At 51.6% G+C, this 22,685-nt stretch overlaps 1 protein-coding gene across 2 annotated transcripts in view; it reads right to left on the reverse strand.

Moving 5' to 3' along the window:
* The window catches only part of BCORL1 (BCL6 corepressor like 1), a 105,323-nt gene that overhangs the window by 58,623 nt on the left and 24,015 nt on the right, over positions 1-22,685 (reverse strand). For both annotated transcript variants that reach the window (XM_069985769.1, XM_069985768.1), the window contains exon 2: positions 2,906-3,073. In XM_069985769.1, the coding sequence (XP_069841870.1) occupies positions 2,906-2,991 (86 nt within the window). In that variant the 5' untranslated portion in view covers positions 2,992-3,073. The remainder of the gene's footprint in view (positions 1-2,905; positions 3,074-22,685) is intronic.

Below are 22,685 nucleotides of genomic sequence, written 5' to 3' on the forward strand. Positions count from 1 at the left end.
TTGCCAAGGGGCGCCTCCTAGTGGGGAGAGCACCAAACCACCCCGATACGTAGTCCCTCAGGTCCTCACTCTGTTACCAGCTTTGGGACCTAAATAGGGAAACACCAGGGTGGCCCCTGTGAGTCACAGTCTAACTCTGTGGCGAGTATAACGACATAAGACAAGGGTGTTTCTCCCAGAGTTCAGTGATTGTTGTGTTTTGTTGGTCTATTTTTCATTCTGTGGATAGAAGCCCGGCCTTGGTAACCCTGGTCTTATGTCGTTATACTCGCCACAGAGTTAGACTTTGACTTTGGCTTGGAATTTTTCCCTGTTCTCCCTGAGTTTAGTGATTGTTGTGTTTTGTTGTATGTATATATATATATAGACACATACAGCAATGGATGGTGGGTGACACCACAGGCATCTATATATACTATACATAACACAGTGAGGAGCGCAGGGGGCGCCAGCGGTGAATCTGCCAATCCTGGTGTTCTCTGATAAATGCCAAGCTTCCTGCCCGGTGTTGGGCTGTGACCTCCATCTGTGGACGTCGGGCCCTCATACCGTCCTCATGGAGTCGGTGTCTCACAGTTTGTGCAGACACATGCACATTTGTGGGTGCTGGAGGAGATTGTGCAGGGCTCTGGCAGTGCTCCTCCTGGTCCTCCCTGCACAAAGGCGGAGGTAGCGGTCCTGCTGCTGGGTTGTTGCCTCTTATGGCCTCCTCCACGTCTCCTGGTGTACTGGCCTGTCTCCTGGTAGTGTCTCTGGCCTCTGGACACTACGGCCTCCTCCACATCTCCTGGTTTACTGGCCTGTCTCCTGGTAGCCTCCAGCCTCTGGACACTACGGCCTCCTTCACGTCTCCTGGTGTACTGGCCTGTCTCCTGGTAGCCTCCGGCCTCTGGACACTACGGCCTCCTCCATGTCTCCTGGTGTACTGGCCTGTCTCCTGGTAGCCTCTAGCCTCTGGACACTACGGCCTCCTCCACGTCTCCTGGTGTACTGGCCTGTCTCCTGGTAGCCTCCAGCCTCTGGACACTACGGCCTCCTCCACGTCTCCTGGTGTACTGGCCTGTCTCCTGGTGTACTGGCCTGTCTCCTGGTAGCCTCCAGCCTCTGGACACTACGGCCTCCTCCACGTCTCCTGGTGTACTGGCCTGTCTCCTGGTAGCCTCCAGCCTCTGGACACTACGGCCTCCTCCACGTCTCCTGGTGTACTGGCCTGTCTCCTGGTGTACTGGCCTGTCTCCTGGTAGCCTCCAGCCTCTGGACACTACGGCCTCCTCCATGTCTCCTGGTGTACTGGCCTGTCTCCTGGTAGCCTCCAGCCTCTGGACACTACGGCCTCCTCCATGTCTCCTGGTAGCCTCCAGCCTCTGGACACTACGGCCTCCTCCACGTCTCCTGGTGTACTGGCCTGTCTCCTGGTGGCCTCCAGCCTCTGGACACTACGGCCTCCTCCATGTCTCCTGGTAGCCTCCAGCCTCTGAACACTACGGCCTCCTCCATGTCTCCTGGTGTACTGGCCTGTCTCCTGGTAGCCTCCAGCCTCTGGACACTACGGCCTCCTCCATGTCTCCTGGTGTACTGGCCTGTCTCCTGGCAGTATCTCCAGCCTCTGGACACTACGGCCTCCTCCATGTCTCCTGGTAGCCTCCAGCCTCTGGACACTACGGCCTCCTCCATGTCTCCTGGTAGCCTCCAGCCTCTGGACACTACGGCCTCCTCCATGTCTCCTGGTAGCCTCCAGCCTCTGGACACTACGGCCTCCTTCACGTCTCCTGGTGTACTGGCCTGTCTCCTGGAAGCCTCCAGCCTCTGGACACTACGGCCTCCTCCATGTCTCCTGGTGTACTGGCCTGTCTCCTGGTAGCCTCCAGCCTCTGGACACTACGGCCTCCTCCACGTCTCCTGGTGTACTGGCCTGTCTCCTGGTAGCCTCCAGCCTCTGGACACTACGGCCTCCTCCACGTCTCCTGGTGTACTGGCCTGTCTCCTGGTAGCCTCCAGCCTCTGGACACTACGGCCTCCTCCATGTCTCCTGGTGTACTGGCCTGTCTCCTGGTAGCCTCCACCCTCTGGACACTACACTGACAAACACAACAAACTTTCTTGCCACAGCTCGCATTTATGTGCCATCCTGGATGAGCTGCACTACCTGAGCCACCTGTGTGGGTTGTAGAGTCCGTCTCATGCTACCACCAGTGTGAAAGCTCCAGCAACATTCAGAAGTGACCAAAACATCAGGCAGAAAGCCTCGGTAGTGAGAGGTGGTGTGTGCTCCCCACCTGCAGGACCCTCCAGTATTGAGGGGTCTTGCTGACTGCAGGTGACAGTCTCATTATACTGTGTTGTGTAGGTGTTCCCTTTATTTTTTTTGAGCAGAGTAATTAACTCTACTAAAAAATCTCCAGTCTTCCAGCACTTATCAGCTGATGTATGTCCTGCAGGAAGTGGAGTATTCTCTCCAGCCCTCCAGTACTTATCAGCTGCTATATGTCCTGCAGGAAGTGGTGTATTCTCTCCAGTCTGACACAGTGCTCTCTGCTGCCACCTCTGTCCATGTCAGGAACTGTCCAGAGCAGAAGAGGTTTTCTATGGGGATTTGCTGCTGCTCTGGACAGTTCCTGACATGGACAGAGGTGGCAGCAGAGAGCACTGTGTGAGACTGGGGAGACTACACCACTTCCTGCAGGACATACAGCAGCTGATAAGTACTGGAAGACTGGGGATTTTTTAGTAGAAGTAGACTACAAATCTATATAATTCTCCCCCTTTGACAGACCACACAAAGGATTGTGCTCTGCAAACCAGCGCTGACCTCCCTGCTGGGCACCTGCCACCGCCCGAGGAAGACAACTGCGGGGAGTAAGCCATGAAGTTCAGGAAAAACTGGAGCAGAAAACTGCCTTCTTACCTATCCTCGTTGATGCCGCACATACGCGCGCGGTCAGCGCTGGTCCAGTTGTGCACACCACCATAGAGCGGGGCAGCAGATATCATGGCAGGTGATGGCGCCCCCGGAGCTGCTGCAAAGGACTGCAGCTCCCCTGCCTCCCTCCCCTGCGCCCGACGTCCAATCCACCTGCAAAAGGAAAACTCATGTCAGAAACGGCAAGAAAGACAACATGAGAAGGACACAGGGATATGTGCAGGACATGAAGGATACAGGGATATGTGCAGGACATGAAGGATACATGATGGATACAGGGATATGTGCAGGACATGAAGGATACATGAAGGATACAGGGATATAAGCAGGACATGAAGGATACAGGGATATGTGCAGGACATGAAGGATACATGAAGGATACAGGGATATGTGCAGGACATGAAGGATACATGATGGATACAGGGATATGTGCAGGACATGAAGGATACAGGGATATATGCAGGACATGAAGGATACAGGGATATGTGCAGGACATGAGGATACATGATGGATACAGGGATATGTGCAGGACATGAAGGATACATGATGGATACAGGGATATTTGCAGGACATGAAGGATACATGATGGATACAGGGATATGTGCAGGACATGATACATGAAGGATACAGGGATATGTGCAGGACATGAAGGATACAGGGATATGTGCAGGACATGAAGGATACAGGGATATGTGCAGGACATGAAGGATACAGGGATATGTGCAGGACATGAGGATACATGATGGATACAGGGATATGTGCAGGACATGAAGGATACATGAAGGATACAGGGATTTGTGCAGGACTTGAAGCATACAGGGATATGTGCAGGACATGAAGGATACATGATGGATACAGGGATATGTGCAGGACATGAAGGATACAGGGATATATGCAGGACATGATGGATACAGGGATATGTGCAGGACATGATGGATACATGATGGATACAGGGATATGTGCAGGACATGATGATACATGATGGATACAGGGATATGTGCAGGACATGAAGGATACATGAAGGATACAGGGATTTGTGCAGGACATGAAGGATACATGATGGATACAGGGATATCTGCAGGACATGATGATACATGATGGATACAGGGATATGTGCAGGACATGAAGGATACAGGGATATATGAAGGATACAAGATAGATACAGGGATATGTGCAGGACATAAAGGATACAGGGATATATGCAGGACATGAAGGATACATGATGGATACAGGGATATGTGCAGAACATGATGGATACAGTGATATGTGCAGGACATGATACATGAAGGATACAGGGATATGTGCAGGACATGAAGGATACATGATGGATACAGGGATATGTGCAGGACATGAAGGATACATGATGGATACAGGGATATGTGCAGAACATGAAGGATACATGATGGATACAGGGATATGTGCAGGACATGATGATACATGAAGGATACAGGGATATGTGCAGGACATGATGATACATGAAGGATACAGGGATATGTGCAGGACATGAGGATACATGATGGATACAGGGATATGTGCAGGACATGAGGATACATGATGGATACAGGGATATGTGCAGGACATGAGGATACATGATGGATACAGGGATATGTGCAGGACATGATACATGATGGATACAGGGATATGTGCAGGACATGGATACATGAAGGATACAGGGATATGTGCAGGACATGATGGATACAGGGATATTTGCAGGACATGAAGGATACATGATGGATACAGGGATATGTGCAGGACATGAAGGATACAGGGATATGTGCAGGACATGAAGGATACATGATGGATACAGGGATATGTGCAGGACTTGAAGGATAAAGGGATATGTGCAGGACATGAAGGATACAGGGATATGTGTAGGACATGATGATACATGATGGATACAGGGATATATGCAGGACATGATACATGATGGATAAAGGGATATGTGCAGGACTTGAAGGATACAGGGATATGTGCAGGACATGATGATACATGATGGATACAGGGATATGTGCAGGACATGATGATACATGATGGATACAGGGATATGTGCAGGACATGAAGGATACAGGGATATGTGCAGGACATGAAGGATACAGGGATATGTGAAGGACATGAAGGATACATGATGGATACAGGGATATGTGCAGGACATGAAGGATACAGGGATTTGTGCAGGACTTGAAGGATACAGGGATAAGTGCAGAACATGAAGGATACATGATGGATACAGGGATATGTGCAGGACATGATGATACATGATGGATACAGGGATATGTGCAGGACATGAAGGATACAAGGATATGTGCAGGACATGAAGGATACAGGGATATATGAAGGATACAAGATAGATACAGGGATATGTGCAGGACATGAAGGATACAGGGATATATGCAGGACATGAAGGATACATGATGGATACAGGGATATGTGCAGGACATGATACATGACGGATACAGTGATATGTGCAGGACATGATACATGATGGATACATCGATATGTGCAGGACATGATGATACATGATGGATACAGGGATATGTGCAGGACATGAAGGATACAGGGATATGTGCAGGACATGAATGATACAGGGATATGTGCAGGACATGAGGATACATGATGGATACAGGGATATGTGCCAGAAATGAAGGATACATGATGGATACAGGGATATGTGCAGAACATGATACATGATGGATACAGGGATATGTGCAGGCCATGATACATGATGGATACAGGGATATATGCAGGACATGATGGATACATGATGGATACGGGGATATGTGCAGGATATGTACATAATGGATACAGGGATATGTGCAGGATATGTACATGATGGATACAGGGATATGTGCAGGACATGAAGAATACATGATAAATACAGGGATATGTTCAGGACATGAAGGATACATGATGGATACAGGGATATGTGCAGGACATGAAGGATACATGATGGATACAGGGATATATGCAGGACATGATGGATACAGGGATATGTGCAGGACATGATGGATACAGGGATATGTGCAGGACATGAAGGATACATGATGGATACAGGGATATGTGCAGGACATGATACAGGATGGATACAGGGATATATGCAGGACATGATGGATACAGGGATTTGTGCAGGACATGAAGGATACAGGGATATGTGTAGGACATGATGATACATGATGGATACAGGGATATGTGCAGGACATAATGGATACAGGGATATGTGCAGGACATAATGGATACAGGGATATGTGCAGGACATAATGGATACAGGGATATGTGCAGGACATGATGGATACAGGGATATGTGCAGGACATGTTGGATACAGGGATATGTGCAGGATATGTACATAATGGATACAGGGATATGTGCAGGATATGTACATGATGGATACAGGGATATGTGCAGGACATGAAGAATACATGATAAATACAGGGATATGTTCAGGACATGAAGGATACATGATGGATACAGGGATATGTGCAGGACATGAAGGATACATGATGGATACAGGGATATATGCAGGACATGATAGATACAGGGATATGTGCAGGACATGATGGATACAGGGATATATGCAGGACATGATAGATACAGGGATATGTGCAGGACATGATGGATACAGGGATATGTGCAGGACATGAAGGATACATGATGGATACAGGGATATGTGCAGGACATGATACAGGATGGATACAGGGATATATGCAGGACATGATGGATACAGGGATTTGTGCAGGACATGAAGGATACAGGGATATGTGTAGGACATGATGATACATGATGGATACAGGGATATGTGCAGGACATAATGGATACAGGGATATGTGCAGGACATAATGGATACAGGGATATGTGCAGGACATAATGGATACAGGGATATGTGCAGGACATGATGGATACAGGGATATGTGCAGGACATGAAGAATACATGATAGATACAGGGATATGTGCAGGACATGATGATACATGAAGGATACAGGGGTATGTGCAGGACATGAAGGATACATGATGGATACAGGGATATTTGCAGGACATGAAGGATACATGATGGATACAGGGATATTTGCAGGACATGAAGGATACATGATGGATACAGGGATATGTGCAGGACATGACGATACATGATGGATACAGGGATATGTGCAGGACATGAAGGATACAGGGATATGTGCAGGACATGAAGGATACATGATGGATACAGGGATATGTGCAGGACATGATGGATACATGGATACAGGGATATGTGCAGGACATGATGATACATGATGGATACAGGGATATGTGCAGGACATGAAAAATACAGGGATATGTGCAGGACATGAAGAATACAGGGATATATGAAGGATACAAGATAGATACAGGGATATGTGCAGGACATGAAGGATACAGGGATATATGAAGGATACAAGATAGATACAGGGATTTGTGCAGGACTTGAAGGATACAGGGATAAGTGCAGAACATGAAGGATACATGATGGATACAGGGATATGTGCAGGACATGATACATGAAGGATACAGGGATATGTGCAGGACATGATACATGATGGATACAGGGATATGTGCAGAACATGAAGGATACATGATGGATACAGGGATATGTGCAGGACATGATGATACATGATGGATACAGGGATATGTGCAGGACATGAAGGATACAGGGATATATGAAGGATACAAGATAGATACAGGGATTTGTGCAGGACTTGAAGGATACAGGGATAAGTGCAGAACATGAAGGATACATGATGGATACAGGGATATGTGCAGGACATGATACATGAAGGATACAGGGATATGTGCAGGACATGATACATGATGGATACAGGGATATGTGCAGGACATGAAGGATACATGAAGGATACAGGGATATGTGCAGGACATGATGATACATGATGGATACAGGGATATGTGCAGGACATGATGATACATGAAGGATACAGGGATATGTGCAGGACATGAAGAATACAGGGATATATGAAGGATACAAGATAGATACAGGGATATGTGCAGGACATGAAGGATACATGATGGATACAGGGATATGTGCAGGACATGATGATACATGAAGGATACAGGGATATGTGCAGGACATGATGATACATGATGGATACAGGGATATGTGCAGGACATGAGGATACATGATGGATACAGGGATATGTGCAGGACATGATGATACATGATGGATACAGGGATATGTGCAGGACATGATGATACATGATGGATACAGGGATATGTGCAGGACATGATACATGATGGATACAGGGATATGTGCAGGACATGAAGGATACATGATGGATACAGGGATATGTGCAGGACATGATACATGACGGATACAGGGATATGTGCAGGACATGATACATGATGGATACAGGGATATGTGCAGGACATGATACATGATGGATATAGGGATATGTGCAGGACATGATGATACATGATGGATACAGGGATATGTGCAGGACATGATAATACATGATGGATACAGGGATATGTGCAGGACATGATGATACATGATGGATACAGGGATATGTGCAGGACATGATACATGAAGGATACAGGGATATGTGCAGGACATGATACATGATGGATACAGGGATATGTGCAGGACATGAAGGATACATGATGGATACAGGGATATGTGCAGGACATGATGATACATGATGGATACAGGGATATGTGCAGGACATGATAATACATGATGGATACAGGGATATGTGCAGGACATGATACATGATGGATACAGGGATATGTGCAGGACATGATGCATGATGGATACAGGGATATGTGCAGGACATGATACATGATGGATACAGGGATATGTGCAGGACGATACATAAAATGGCAATATATATGACACATCGCAGTCTATAACAACGTGGAGGATTTCCCTGTTTCCGCCCTACACTTATATGGTGGCCGGCAGTATCACTGACCATTGTAGCCGTCACCCAGCTCTCCCCATAACCATTATGCGGTATAGGACGCCCCCTCTCCGGGTACATCGCCCGCCCCGCAGGAATAATAGTAATAATAGAAGTTTTCCTATATGCGAAATTATCAGTAATTGTAAGATTTCTGCACGGGAAGAGGGACGCACAAGGTATAGCGTAGAAAACGGCTGACGGAGGCGGCTTCTGTCACACATCGCTGACTCACAGGATCCACAGCACGGCTACACAAGGGTCAAGCTAGCCCCCAATCTAACAACCCTCCTAGATGGCTGCTCCTTAAAGGGACAGACACACAAATGCTTTCTAACAATCAGAATTATTGTTAGTGTGATCCCGAGAGGTGGCGGCCAGTCACCAAATACTGCAGACAACCGGCTGCACAGCCGCACAGTATACAACGCAACAGCCACACAGTATACAACCCCATACAAAGCAACAGCCACACAGTATACAACCCCATACAATGCAACAGCCGCACAGTATAAAACCCCATACAAGGCAACAGCCGCACAGTATACAATGCAACAGCCACACAGTATACAACCCCAGACAATGCAACAGCCGCACAGTATACGACGCAACAGAAACACAGTATACAACCCCATACAACGCAACAGCCTCACAGTATAAAACCCCATACAAGGCAACAGACGCACAGTATACAAGGCAACAGACGCACAGTATACAACCCCATACAACGCAACAGCCACAAAGTACACAACCCCATACAATGCAACAGCCACACAGTATACAACCCCATACAATGCAACAGCCGCACAGTATACAACGCAACAGCCACACAGTACACAACCCCATACAACGCAACAGACGCACAGTATAAAACCCCATACAACGCAACAGACGCACAGTATACAACCCCATACAATGCAACAGCTGCACAGTATACAACGCAACAGCCGCACAGTATACAACCCCTTACAACGCAACAGCCGCACAGTATACAACCCCTTACAATGCAACAGCCGCACAGTATACAAACCCATATAACGCAACAGCCGCACAGTATACAAGCCCTTTCAACGCAACAGCCGCACAGTAAACAACCCCATACAACGCAACAGCCGCACAGTAAACAACCCCATACAACGCAACAGCCGCACAGTATACAACCCCTTACAACACAACAGCCGCACAGTATACAACCCCATAAAACGCAACAGCCGCACAGTATACAACCCCATACAACGCAACAGCCACACAGTATACAACCCCTTACAATGCAACAGCCACACAGTATACAACCCCATATAACGCAACAGCCGCACAATATACAACCCTTTACAACGCAACAGCTGCACAGTATACAACCCTTTTCAATGCAACAGCCGTACAATACACAACCCCATACAACGCAACAGACGCACAGTATAAAACCCCATACAACGCAACAGACGCACAGTATACAACCCCATACAATGCAACAGCTGCACAGTATACAACGCAACAGCCGCACAGTATACAACCCCTTACAACGCAACAGCCGCACAGTATACAACCCCTTACAATGCAACAGCCGCACAGTATACAACCCCATATAACGCAACAGCCGCACAGTATACAAGCCCTTTCAACGCAACAGCCGCACAGTAAACAACCCCATACAACGCAACAGCCGCACAGTAAACAACCCCATACAACGCAACAGCCGCACAGTATACAACCCCTTACAACACAACAGCCGCACAGTATACAACCCCATAAAACGCAACAGCCGCACAGTATACAACCCCATACAACGCAACAGCCACACAGTATACAACCCCTTACAATGCAACAGCCACACAGTATACAACCCTTTACAACGCAACAGCCGCACAGTATACAACCCCTTACAACACAACAGCCGCACAGTATACAACCCCATAAAACGCAACAGCCGCACAATATACAACCCTTTACAACGCAACAGCTGCACAGTATACAACCCTTTTCAATGCAACAGCCGTACAATACACAACCCCATACAACGCAACAGACGCACAGTATAAAACCCATACAACGCAACAGACGCACAGTATACAACCCCATACAATGCAACAGCTGCACAGTATACAACGCAACAGCCGCACAGTATACAACCCCTTACAACGCAACAGCCGCACAGTATACAACCCCTTACAATGCAACAGCCGCACAGTATACAACCCCATATAACGCAACAGCCGCACAGTATACAAGCCCTTTCAATGCAACAGCCGCACAGTAAACAACCCCATACAACGCAACAGCCGCACAGTAAACAACCCCATACAACGCAACAGCCGCACAGTATACAACCCCTTACAACACAACAGCCGCACAGTATACAACCCCATAAAACGCAACAGCCGCACAGTATACAACCCCATACAACGCAACAGCCACACAATATACAACCCCTTACAATGCAACAGCCACACAGTATACAACCCATATAACGCAACAGCCGCACAAGTATACAACCCTTACAACGCAACAGCTGCACAGTATACAACCCTTTTCAATGCAACAGCCGTACAATATACAACCCCTTACAACGCAACAGCCGCACAGTATACAACCCCTTACAATGCAACAGCCACACAGTATACAACCCCATATAACGCAACAGCCACACAGTATACAACCCCATACAATGCAACAGCCGCACAATATACAACCCCTTACAATGCAACAGCCACACAGTATACAAGCCCATATAACGCAACAGCCACACAGTATACAACCCCATATAACGCAACAGCCACACAGTATACAACCCCATATAACGCAACAGCCGCACAATATACAACCCTTTACAACGCAACAGCCGCACAGTATACAACCCCTTACAATGCAACAGCCGAACAATATACAACCCCTTTCAACGCAACAGCCGAACAATATACAAACCCTTACAACGCAACAGCCGCACAGTATACAACCCCTTACAATGCAACAGCCACACAGTATACAACCCCATATAGTGCAGCCACACAGTATACAACCCCATACAACGCAACAGCCACACAATATACAACCCCTTACAATGCAACAGCCACACAGTATACAACCCCATATAACGCAACAGCCGCACAATATACAACCCTTTACAACGCAACAGCTGCACAGTATACAACCCTTTTCAATGCAACAGCCGTACAATATACAACCCCTTACAACGCAACAGCCGCACAGTATACAACCCCTTACAATGCAACAGCCACACAGTATACAACCCCATATAACGCAACAGCCACACAGTATACAACCCCATACAATGCAACAGCCGCACAATATACAACCCCTTACAATGCAACAGCCACACAGTATACAAGCCCATATAACGCAACAGCCACACAGTATACAACTCCATACAACACAACAGCCGCACAGTATACAACTCCATACAACGCAACAGCCGCACAGTATACAACCCCTTACAATGCAACAGCCACACAGTGTACAACCCCATATAACGCAACAGCCGCACAATATACAACCCCTTACAACGCAACAGCCGCACAGTATACAACCCCTTACAACGCAACAGCCGCACAGTATACAACCCCATATAACGCAACAGCTGCACAGTATACAGCCCCATATAACGCAACAGCCGCACAGTATACAACCCCATATAGTGCAACAGCTGCACAGTATACAACCCCTTACAATGCAACAGCTGCACAGTATACAACCCCATATAACGCAACAGCAGCACAGTATACAACCCCATACAAGGCAACAGCCGCACAGTATACAACTCCATACAACGCATCAACTACACATTATACAACCCCATACAACGCAACAGCCGCACAGTATACAACCCCATACAAGGCAACAGCCGCACAGTATGCAACCCCACACAACGCATCAGCTACACAGTATACGACCCCATACAACGCAACAGCCGCACAGTATACAACCCCATACAACGCAACAGCCGCACAGTATACAATCCCATACAACTCAAAAGCCACACAGTATACAACCCCATATAACGCAACTGCCGCACAGTATACAACCCCATACAACGCAATAGCCGCACAGTATACAACTCCATACAACGCATCAGCTACACATTATACAACCCCATACAATGCAACAGCCGCACAGTATACAACGCAATGGCCGCACAGTATACAACCCCATACAACGCAACAGCCGCACAGTATACAACCCCATACAACGCAACAGCCGCACAGTATACAACCCCTTACAACGCAACAGCCGTACAGTATACAACCCCATACAACGCAACAGCCGCACAGTATACAACCCCATACAACGCAACAGCCGCACAGTATACAACCCCATACAACGCAACAGCTGCACAGTATGCAACCCCATACAACGCATCAGCTACACAGTATACGACCCCATACAATGCAACAGCTGCACAGTATACAACCCCATACAACGCAATAGCCGCACAGTATACAACTCCATACAACGCATCAGCTACACAGCTGCACAGTATACAATCCAATACAACACAACAGCCGCACAGTATACAACCCCATACAACGCATCAGCTACACATTATACAAGCCCATACAACGCAACAGCCGCACAGTAAACAACCTCATACAACGCATCAGCTACACAGCTACACAGTATACGAGCCCATACAATGCAACAGCCGCACAGTATACAACCCATACAACGCAACAGCCGCTCAGTATACAACCCCATACAAAGCATCAGCTACACAGTATACAACCTTATACAACGCATCAGCTACACAGCTACACAGTATACAACCCCCTACAACGCAACAGCCGCACAGTATACAAGGCAACAGCCTCACAGTATACAACCCCATACAATGTAAAAGCTACACAGTATACAAGGCAACAGCCTCACAGTATACAACCCCATACAAAACAACAGCCGCACCGTATACAACCGCATAAAATCCAACAGGCGCACAGCATACAACCCCATAAAACACAACAGCCACACAGTATACAACCCTATGCAACGCCACAGTCACACAGTAAACAACCCCATACAATGCAACAGCTGCGCGGTATACAACCCCAAATAACACATTATCCCCACAGTATACAAACGCATCAGCTGCACAGTATACAACCCCATACAACGCAAAAGCTGCACAGTATAGAATCCCATACAACGCAACAGCCGCACAGTATACAACCCCATATAACGCAGCAGCTGCACAGTATACAACCCCATAACACGCAACAGCTGCACAGTATACAATCCCATAACACGGAACAGCCGCACAGTATACAACCCCATACAATGCAAAAGCTCCACAGCATACTACCCATACAACGCATCAGCTGCACAGTATACAACCCTCCACACAGATCAACGACCCTCATACACACGACAACAGACCCTCATATACACGACCAAAGACGCTCATTCACACGACAACAGACCCTCATTCACACGACAACAGACCCTCATATACACGACCAAAGACGCTCATTCACACGACAACAGACCCTCATTCACACGACAACAGACCCTCATATACACGACAACAGACCCTCATATACACGACAACAGACCCTCATATACACGACAACAGACCCTCATATACACGACCAAGGACCCTCATTCACACGACAACAGACCCTCATATACACGACAACAGACCCTCATATACACGACAACAGACCCTCATATACACGACAACAGACCCTCATATACACGACAACAGACCCTCATACAATTTAGTGAAAAGTCGATAAAGCCCAATATTATGAACAGCAAAGGCCCCCGGTATGTATATGGGGGGGATGAGCAGACTCTGTCAGCTGTACACAACGTTCCAGTGTAGGTTTCGGGGGCTGGAGAATCCCTTTAAGACACTGGGGGGTGATTCTGATGCATCCAGCTATGATGGTCCCCTCTGCCCTCCTCCCTAAGGACTTTAGGACACACAGTATGTCACCACCACAACTATCACGACTGTAGACTGCACAGGGTGTCATCACCACAACCATCAGGACTGTAGACCGCACAGGGTGTCATCACCACAACCATCAGGACTGTAGACTGCACAGGGTGTCATCACCACAACCATCAGGACTGTAGACCGCACAGGATGTCATCACACCAACCATCAGGACTGTAGACTGCACAGGGTGTCATCACCACAACCATCAGGACTGTAGACCGCACAGGGTGTCATCACACCAACCATCAGGACTGTAGACTGCACAGGGTGTCATCACCACAACCATTAGGACTGTAGACTGCACAGGGTGTCATCACCACAACCATCAGGACTGTAGACCGCACAGGGTGTCATCACACCAACCATCAGGACTGTAGACTGCACAGGGTGTCATCACCACAACCATTAGGACTGTAGACTGCACAGGGTGTCATCACCACAACCATCAGGACTGTAGGTCCTCAGGATGAGATCAGGTCAGGTGATGGATCCAGGAGGCGGTATAGGACATCTGTGTGACCCCTCTCTGTGTGTACCCAATATTGATCTCTATTCGAAACTGATCTCTACTGATCTCTATCACATACTCATCTCTACCCCATACTGTTCTCTACTGATCTCTATTCAATACTGATCTCTACCCCATACTGATCTCTACCCCATACTGATCTCTACTGATCTCTATTCATTACTGATCTCTATCCCATACTGATCTGTACTGATCTCTATTCAATACTGTTCTCTACCCCATACTGATCTCTACCGATCTCTATCCCATACTGATCTCTACCGATCTCTATCCCATACTGATCTCTACTCCATACTGATCTCTACTCCATACTGATCTCTACTCCATACTGATCTCTACCCCATACTGATCTCTACCCATCTCTACCCCATACTGATCTCTACCCCATACTGATCTCTACTCCATACTGATCTCTACCCCATACTGATCCCTACCCCATACTGATCTCTACCCCATACTGATCTCTACCCCATACTGATCTCTACCCCATACTGATCTCTACCCCATACTGATCTCTACCCCATACTGATCTCTACCCATCTCTACCCCATACTGATCTCTACCCCATACTGATCTCTACCCCATACTGATCTCTACCCCATACTGATCTCTACCCATCTCTACCCCATACTGATCTCTACCCCATACTGATCTCTACCCCATACTGATCTCTACCCCATACTGATCTCTACCCCATACTGATCTCTACCCATCTCTACCCCATACTGATCCCTACCCCATACTGATCTCTACCCCATACTGATCTCTACCCCATACTGATCTCTACCCCATACTGATCTCTACCCCATACTGATCTCTACTCCATACTGATCTCTACCCCATACTGATCCCTACCCCATACTGATCTCTACCCCATACTGATCTCTACCCCATACTGATCTCTACCCCATACTGATCTCTACCCCATACTGATCTCTACCCATCTCTACCCCATACTGATCTCTACTGATCTCTATCCCATACTGATCTCTACCCCATTACTGATCCCTACCCCATACTGATCCCTACCCCATACTGATCTCTACCCCATACTGATCTCTACCCCATACTGATCTCTACCCCATACTGATCTCTACCCCATACTGATCTCTACTCCATACTGATCTCTACTCCATACTGATCTCTACTCCATACTGATCTCTACTTATCCATATCCCATATTGATATCTACTGAATTCCTCTGTCCTCCTCCCCCTCCCCCCTCCACACTCCTCTGTCCTCCTCCTCCTTCTCCCTCCACACTCCTCCTCTGTCCTCCTCCTCCTTCTCCCTCCACACTCCTCCTCTGTCCTCCTCCTCCTTCTCCCTCCACACTCCTCCTCTGTCCTCCTCCCCCTCCCCCTCCACACTCCTCCTCTGTCCTCCTCCTCCCTCCACACTCCTCTGTCCTCCTCCTCCTCCCCCCTCCACACTCCTCTGTCCTCCTCCTCCCCCCTCCACACTCCTCTGTCCTCCTCCTCCTCCTCCCTCCACACTCCTCCTCTGTCCTCCTCCTCCTCCCTCCACACTCCTCTGTCCTCCTCCTCCCTCCACACTCCTCTGTCCTCCTCCTCCTCCCTCCACACTCCTCTGTCCTCCTCCTCCCCCCTCCACACTCCTCTGTCCTCCTCCTCCCCCCTCCACACTCCTCCTCTGTCCTCCTCCCTCCACACTCCTCTGTCCTCCTCCTCCTCCCCCCTCCACACTCCTCTGTCCTCCTCCTCCCCCCTCCACACTCCTCTGTCCTCCTCCTCCTCCCCCCTCCACACTCCTCTGTCCTCCTCCTCCCCCCTCCACACTCCTCTGTCCTCCTCCTCCCCCCTCCACACTCCTCTGTCCTCCTCCCTCCACACTCCTCTGTCCTCCTCCTCCTCCCTCCACACTCCTCTGTCCTCCTCCTCCTCCCTCCACACTCCTCTGTCCTCCTCCTCCTCCCTCCACACTCCTCTGTCCTCCTCCCCCCTCCACACTCCCCTGTCCTCCTCCTCCTCCCTCCACACTCCTCTGTCCTCCTCCTCCTCCCTCCACACTCCTCTGTCCTCCTCCCCCCTCCACACTCCCCTGTCCTCCTCCTCCTCCCTCCACACTCCTCTGTCCTCCTCCCTCCACACTCCTCTGTCCTCCTCCTCCTCCCTCCACACTCCTCTGTCCTCCTCCCTCCACACTCCTCTGTCCTCCTCCTCCTCCTCCCTCCACACTCCTCTGTCCTCCTCCTCCCCCCTCCACACTCCTCCGTCCTCCTCTGTCCTCCTCCCCCCTCCACACTCCCCTGTCCTCCTCCTCCCCCCTCCACACTCCTCTGTCCTCCTCCTCCTCCCTCCACACTCCTCTGTCCTCCTCCCCCTCCTCCCTCCACACTCCTCTGTCCTCCTCCTCCTCCCTCCACACTCCTCTGTCCTCCTCCTCCTCCCTCCACACTCCTCTGTCCTCCTCCTCCCCCCTCCACACTCCTCCGTCCTCCTCTGTCCTCCTCCCCCCTCCACACTCCCCTGTCCTCCTCCTCCTCCCTCCACACTTCTCTGTCCTCCTCCTCCCCCCTCCACACTCCTCCGTCCTCCTCTGTCCTCCTCCCCCCTCCACACTCCCCTGTCCTCCTCCTCCTCCCTCCACACTCCTCTATCCTCCTCCTCCTCCTCCCTCCACACTCCTCTGTCTTCCTCCTCCTCCCTCCACACTCCTCTGTCCTCCTCCTCCTCCCTCCACACTTCTCTGTCCTCCTCCTCCCCCCTCCACACTCCCTGTCCTCCTCCTCCTTCCCGTCCACACTCCCCTGTCCTCCTCCTCCCCCCTCCAGCACTCCCCTGTCCTCCTCCTCCTCCCTCCACACTCCTCCTCCTCCTCCCTCCACACTCCTCCTCCTCCCTCCACACTTCTCTGTCCTCCTCCTCCCCCCTCCACACTCCTCTGTCCTCCTCCTCCTCCCTCCACACTCCTCTGTCCTCCTCCTCCCCCCTCCACACTCCCCCTGTCCTCCTCCTCCCCCCTCCACACTCCCCTGTCCTCCTCCTCCTCCCTCCACACTCCTCTGTCCTCCTCCTCCTCCCTCCACACTCCTCTGTCCTCCTCCCTCCACACTCCTCTGTCCTCCTCCTCCTCCTCCCTCCACACTCCTCGTCCTATCCTCCTCCTCCGCCATCCACACTCCTCTGTCCTCCTCCTCCTCCCTCCACACTCTCCTGTCCCTTCCTCCTCCTCCTCCCTCCACACTCCTCTGTCCTCCTCCTCCTCCCTCCACACTCCTCTGTCCTCCTCCCTCCCACACTCTCCTCTGTCCTCCCTCCTCCTCCCCGCCACACTCCTCTGTCCTCCTCCTCCCCACACTCCTCTGTCCTCCTCCTCCTCCCTCCACACTCCTCCGTCCTCCTCCTCCTCCCTCCACACTCCTCTGTCCTCCTCCTCCGCCCTCCACACTCCTCTGTCCTCCTCCTCCTCCCTCCACACTCCTCTGTCCTCCTCCTCCTCCTCCACACTCCTCTGTCCTCCTCCTCCTCCCTCCACACTCCTCCTCCTCCTCCCTCCACACTCCTCTGTCCTCCTCCTCCTCCCTCCACACTCCTCTGTCCTCCTCCTCCTCCCTCCACACTCCTCTGTCCTCCTCCTCCTCCTCCTCCCTCCACACTCCTCTGTCCTCCTCCTCCTCCCACCACACTCCTCTGTCCTCCTCCTCCTCCTCCCTCCACACTCCTCTGTCCTCCTCCTCCCTCCACACTCCTCTGTCCTCCTCCTCCTCCCTCCACACTCCTCTGTCCTCCTCCTCCTCCCTCCACACTCCTCCTCCTCCTCCTCCCTCCACACTCCTCTGTCCTCTCTCCTTCTCCTCCCTCCACACTCTCCTCTGTCCTCCTCCCCTCCCCCCTCCCCCTCCTCCTCCTCCTCCTCCTCCACACTCCTCTGTCCTCCTCCTCCTCCCTCCACACTCCTCTGTCTCCTCCTCCTCCTCCCTCCACACTCCTCTCTGTCCTCCTCCTCCTCCCTCCACACTCCTCTGTCCTCCTCCTCCTCCCTCCACACTCCTCTGTCCTCCTCCTTCTCCTCCCTCCACACTCCTCCTCTGTCCTCCTCCTCCTCCTCCACACTCCTCTGTCCTCCTCCTCCTCCCCCTCCCACCTCCTCTGTCCTCCTCCTCCTCCCTCCACACTCCTCCTCTGTCCTCCTCCTCCCTCCACACTCCTCTGTCCTCCTCCTCCTCCTCCACACTCCTCCTCTGTCCTCCTCCTCCTCCATCCACACTCCTCCTCTGTCCTCCTCCTCCTCCCTCCACACTCCTCTAGTCCTCCTCCTCCTCCCTCCACACTCCTCTGTCCTCTCCTCCTCCTCCCTCCACACTCTCCTCTGTCCTCCCCTCCTCCCTCCACACTCCTCCTCTGTCCTCCTCCTCCTCCTCCTCCACACTCCTCTGTCCTCCTCCTCTCTCCTCCCTCCACACTCCTCTGTCCTCCTCCTCCCTCCACACTCCTCTGTCCTCCTCCTCCTCCCTCCACACTCCTCTGTCCTCCTCCTCCTCCTCCCTCCACACTCCTCTGTCCTCCTCCTCCTCCCTCCACACTCCTCTGTCCTCCTCCTCCTCCTCCCTCCACACTCCTCCGTCCTCCTCTGTCCTCCTCCTCCTCCCTCCACACTCCTCTGTCCTCCTCCTCCTCCCTCCACACTCCTCTGTCCTCCTCCCCCTCCTCCCTCCACACTCCTCTGTCCTCCTCCTCCTCCTCCCTCTACACTTCTCTGTCCTCCTCCTCCTCCCTCCACACTCCTCTGTCCTCCTCCTCCTCCTCCCTCCACACTCCTCCGTCCTCCTCTGTCCTCCTCCTCCTCCCTCCACACTCCTCTGTCCTCCTCCTCCTCCCTCCACACTCCTCTGTCCTCCTCCCCCCTCCACACTCCTCTGTCCTCCTCCTCCTCCTCCCTCCACAATCCTCTGTCCTCCTCCTCCCTCCACACTCCTCTGTCCTCCTCCTCCTCCCTCCACACTCCTCTGTCCTCCTCCTCCTCCCTCCACACTCCTCCTCCTCCTCCCTCCACACTCCTCTGTCCTCCTCCTTCTCCTCCCTCCACACTCCTCTGTCCTCCTCCCCCCTCCCCCCTCCTCTGTCCTCCTCCCTCCACACTCCTCTGTCCTCCTCCTCCTCCCTCCACACTCCTCTGTCCTCCTCCTCCCCCCCTCCACACTCCTCCTCTGTCCTCCTCCTCCTCCCTCCACACTCCTCTGTCCTCCTCCTTCTCCTCCCTCCACACTCCTCTGTCCTCCTCCTCCCTCCACACTCCTCTGTCCTCCTCCTCCTCCTCCCTCCACACTCCTCCTCTGTCCTCCTCCCTCCACACTCCTCCTCTGTCCTCCTCCCTCCACACTCCACACTCCTCCTCTGTCCTCCTCCTCCTCCCTCCACACTCCTCCTCTGTCCTCCTCCTCCTCCCTCCACACTCCTCTGTCCTCCTCCTCCTCCCTCCACACTCCTCTGTCCTCCTCCTCCTCCTCCCTCCACACTCCTCCTCTGTCCTCCTCCTCCTCCCTCCACACTCCTCCTCTGTCCTCCTCCTCCTCCCTCCACACTCCTCTGTCCTCCTCCTTCTCCTCCCTCCACACTCCTCTGTCCTCCTCCTCCCTCCACACTCCTCTGTCCTCCTCCTCCTCCCTCCACACTCCTCTGTCCTCCTCCTCCCTCCACACTCCTCTGTCCTCCTCCCTCCACACTCCTCTGTCCTCCTCCTCCTCCCTCCACACTCCTCTGTCCTCCTCCTCCTCCCTCCACACTCCTCCGTCCTCCTCTGTCCTCCTCCTCCTCCCTCCACACTCCTCTGTCCTCCTCCTCCTCCCTCCACACTCCTCTGTCCTCCTCCTCCTCCTCCCTCCACACTCCTCCGTCCTCCTCTGTCCTCCTCCTCCTCCCTCCACACTCCTCTGTCCTCCTCCTCCTCCCTCCACACTCCTCCGTCCTCCTCTGTCCTCCTCCCTCCACACTCCTCTGTCCTCCTCCCCCTCCTCCCTCCACACTCCTCTGTCCTCCTCCTCCTCCTCCCTCTACACTTCTCTGTCCTCCTCCTCCTCCCTCCACACTCCTCCGTCCTCCTCTGTCCTCCTCCTCCTCCCTCCACACTCCTCTGTCCTCCTCCTCCTCCCTCCACACTCCTCTGTCCTCCTCCTCCTCCTCCCTCTACACTTCTCTGTCCTCCTCCTCCTCCTCCCTCTACACTTCTCTGTCCTCCTCCCTCCACACTCCAAAAAAACCCAAAAACTGATATTTTTGCACCAAGAGAAAACCCCCGTGAGCTGGGTCTTGTAGAGCACGGTGAGGCCTTGTTACCTGCCTAGGCGATTGATGACACTCCGGGGAACGGCACAATTCATGGAGTGCTCCAGTGAGCTGGTGAGAGTGCGGAGCGAGCGCTGGATCCCATGAGAGCGGTGCCCTGCACAACACTGCACAACGTGCCGGCTGTACAGCCTCCCCCACCCCAGAGCCGTATCATCACCGTGTAAACCACCAGGAAGAGGCCGGGTGATTATCAGTAACATTATTATAACCATCCTCGCAGAGACTTCAATCCTGTCCTATAGTCAGTCCCTTAGCTGCCATACACACACCACAGCGGAAAGCCGCCTGTCCACATCTCACCATACACACCACAGCCGCCTGTCCACATCTCACCATACACACCACAGCCGCCTGTCCACATCTCCCCATACACACCACAGCCGCCTGTCCACATCTCACCATACACACCACAGCCACCTGTCCACATCTCACCATACACACCACAGCCGCCTGTCCACATCTCACCATACACACCACAGCCGCCTGTCCACATCTCACCATACACACACCACAGCGGAAGCCGCCTGTCCACATCTCACCATACACACCACAGCCGCCTGTCCACATCTCACCATACACACCACAGCCGCCTGTCCACATCTCCCCATACACACCACAGCCGCCTGTCCACATCTCCCCATACACACCACAGCCGCCTGTCCACATCTCACCATACACACCGCAGCCGCCTGTCCACATCTCCCCATACACACCGCAGGCCGCCTGTCCACATCTCACCATACACACCGCAGCCGCCTGTCCACATCTCCCCATACACACCGCAGCCGCCTGTCCACATCTCACCATACACACCGCAGCCGCCTGTCCACATCTCACCATACACACCACAGCCGCCTGTCCACATCTCACCATACACACCACAGCCGCCTGTCCACATCTCACCATACACACCACAGCCGCCTGTCCACATCTCACCATACACACACCACAGCCGCCTGTCCACATCTCACCATACACACCGCAGCCGCCTGTCCACATCTCACCATACACACCACAGCCGCCTGTCCACATCTCACCATACACACCACAGCCGCCTGT

This window comes from Dendropsophus ebraccatus, chromosome 10 (assembly GCF_027789765.1).
Source record: "Dendropsophus ebraccatus isolate aDenEbr1 chromosome 10, aDenEbr1.pat, whole genome shotgun sequence".
In the NCBI taxonomy this organism is placed as follows: Eukaryota; Metazoa; Chordata; class Amphibia; order Anura; family Hylidae; genus Dendropsophus; species Dendropsophus ebraccatus.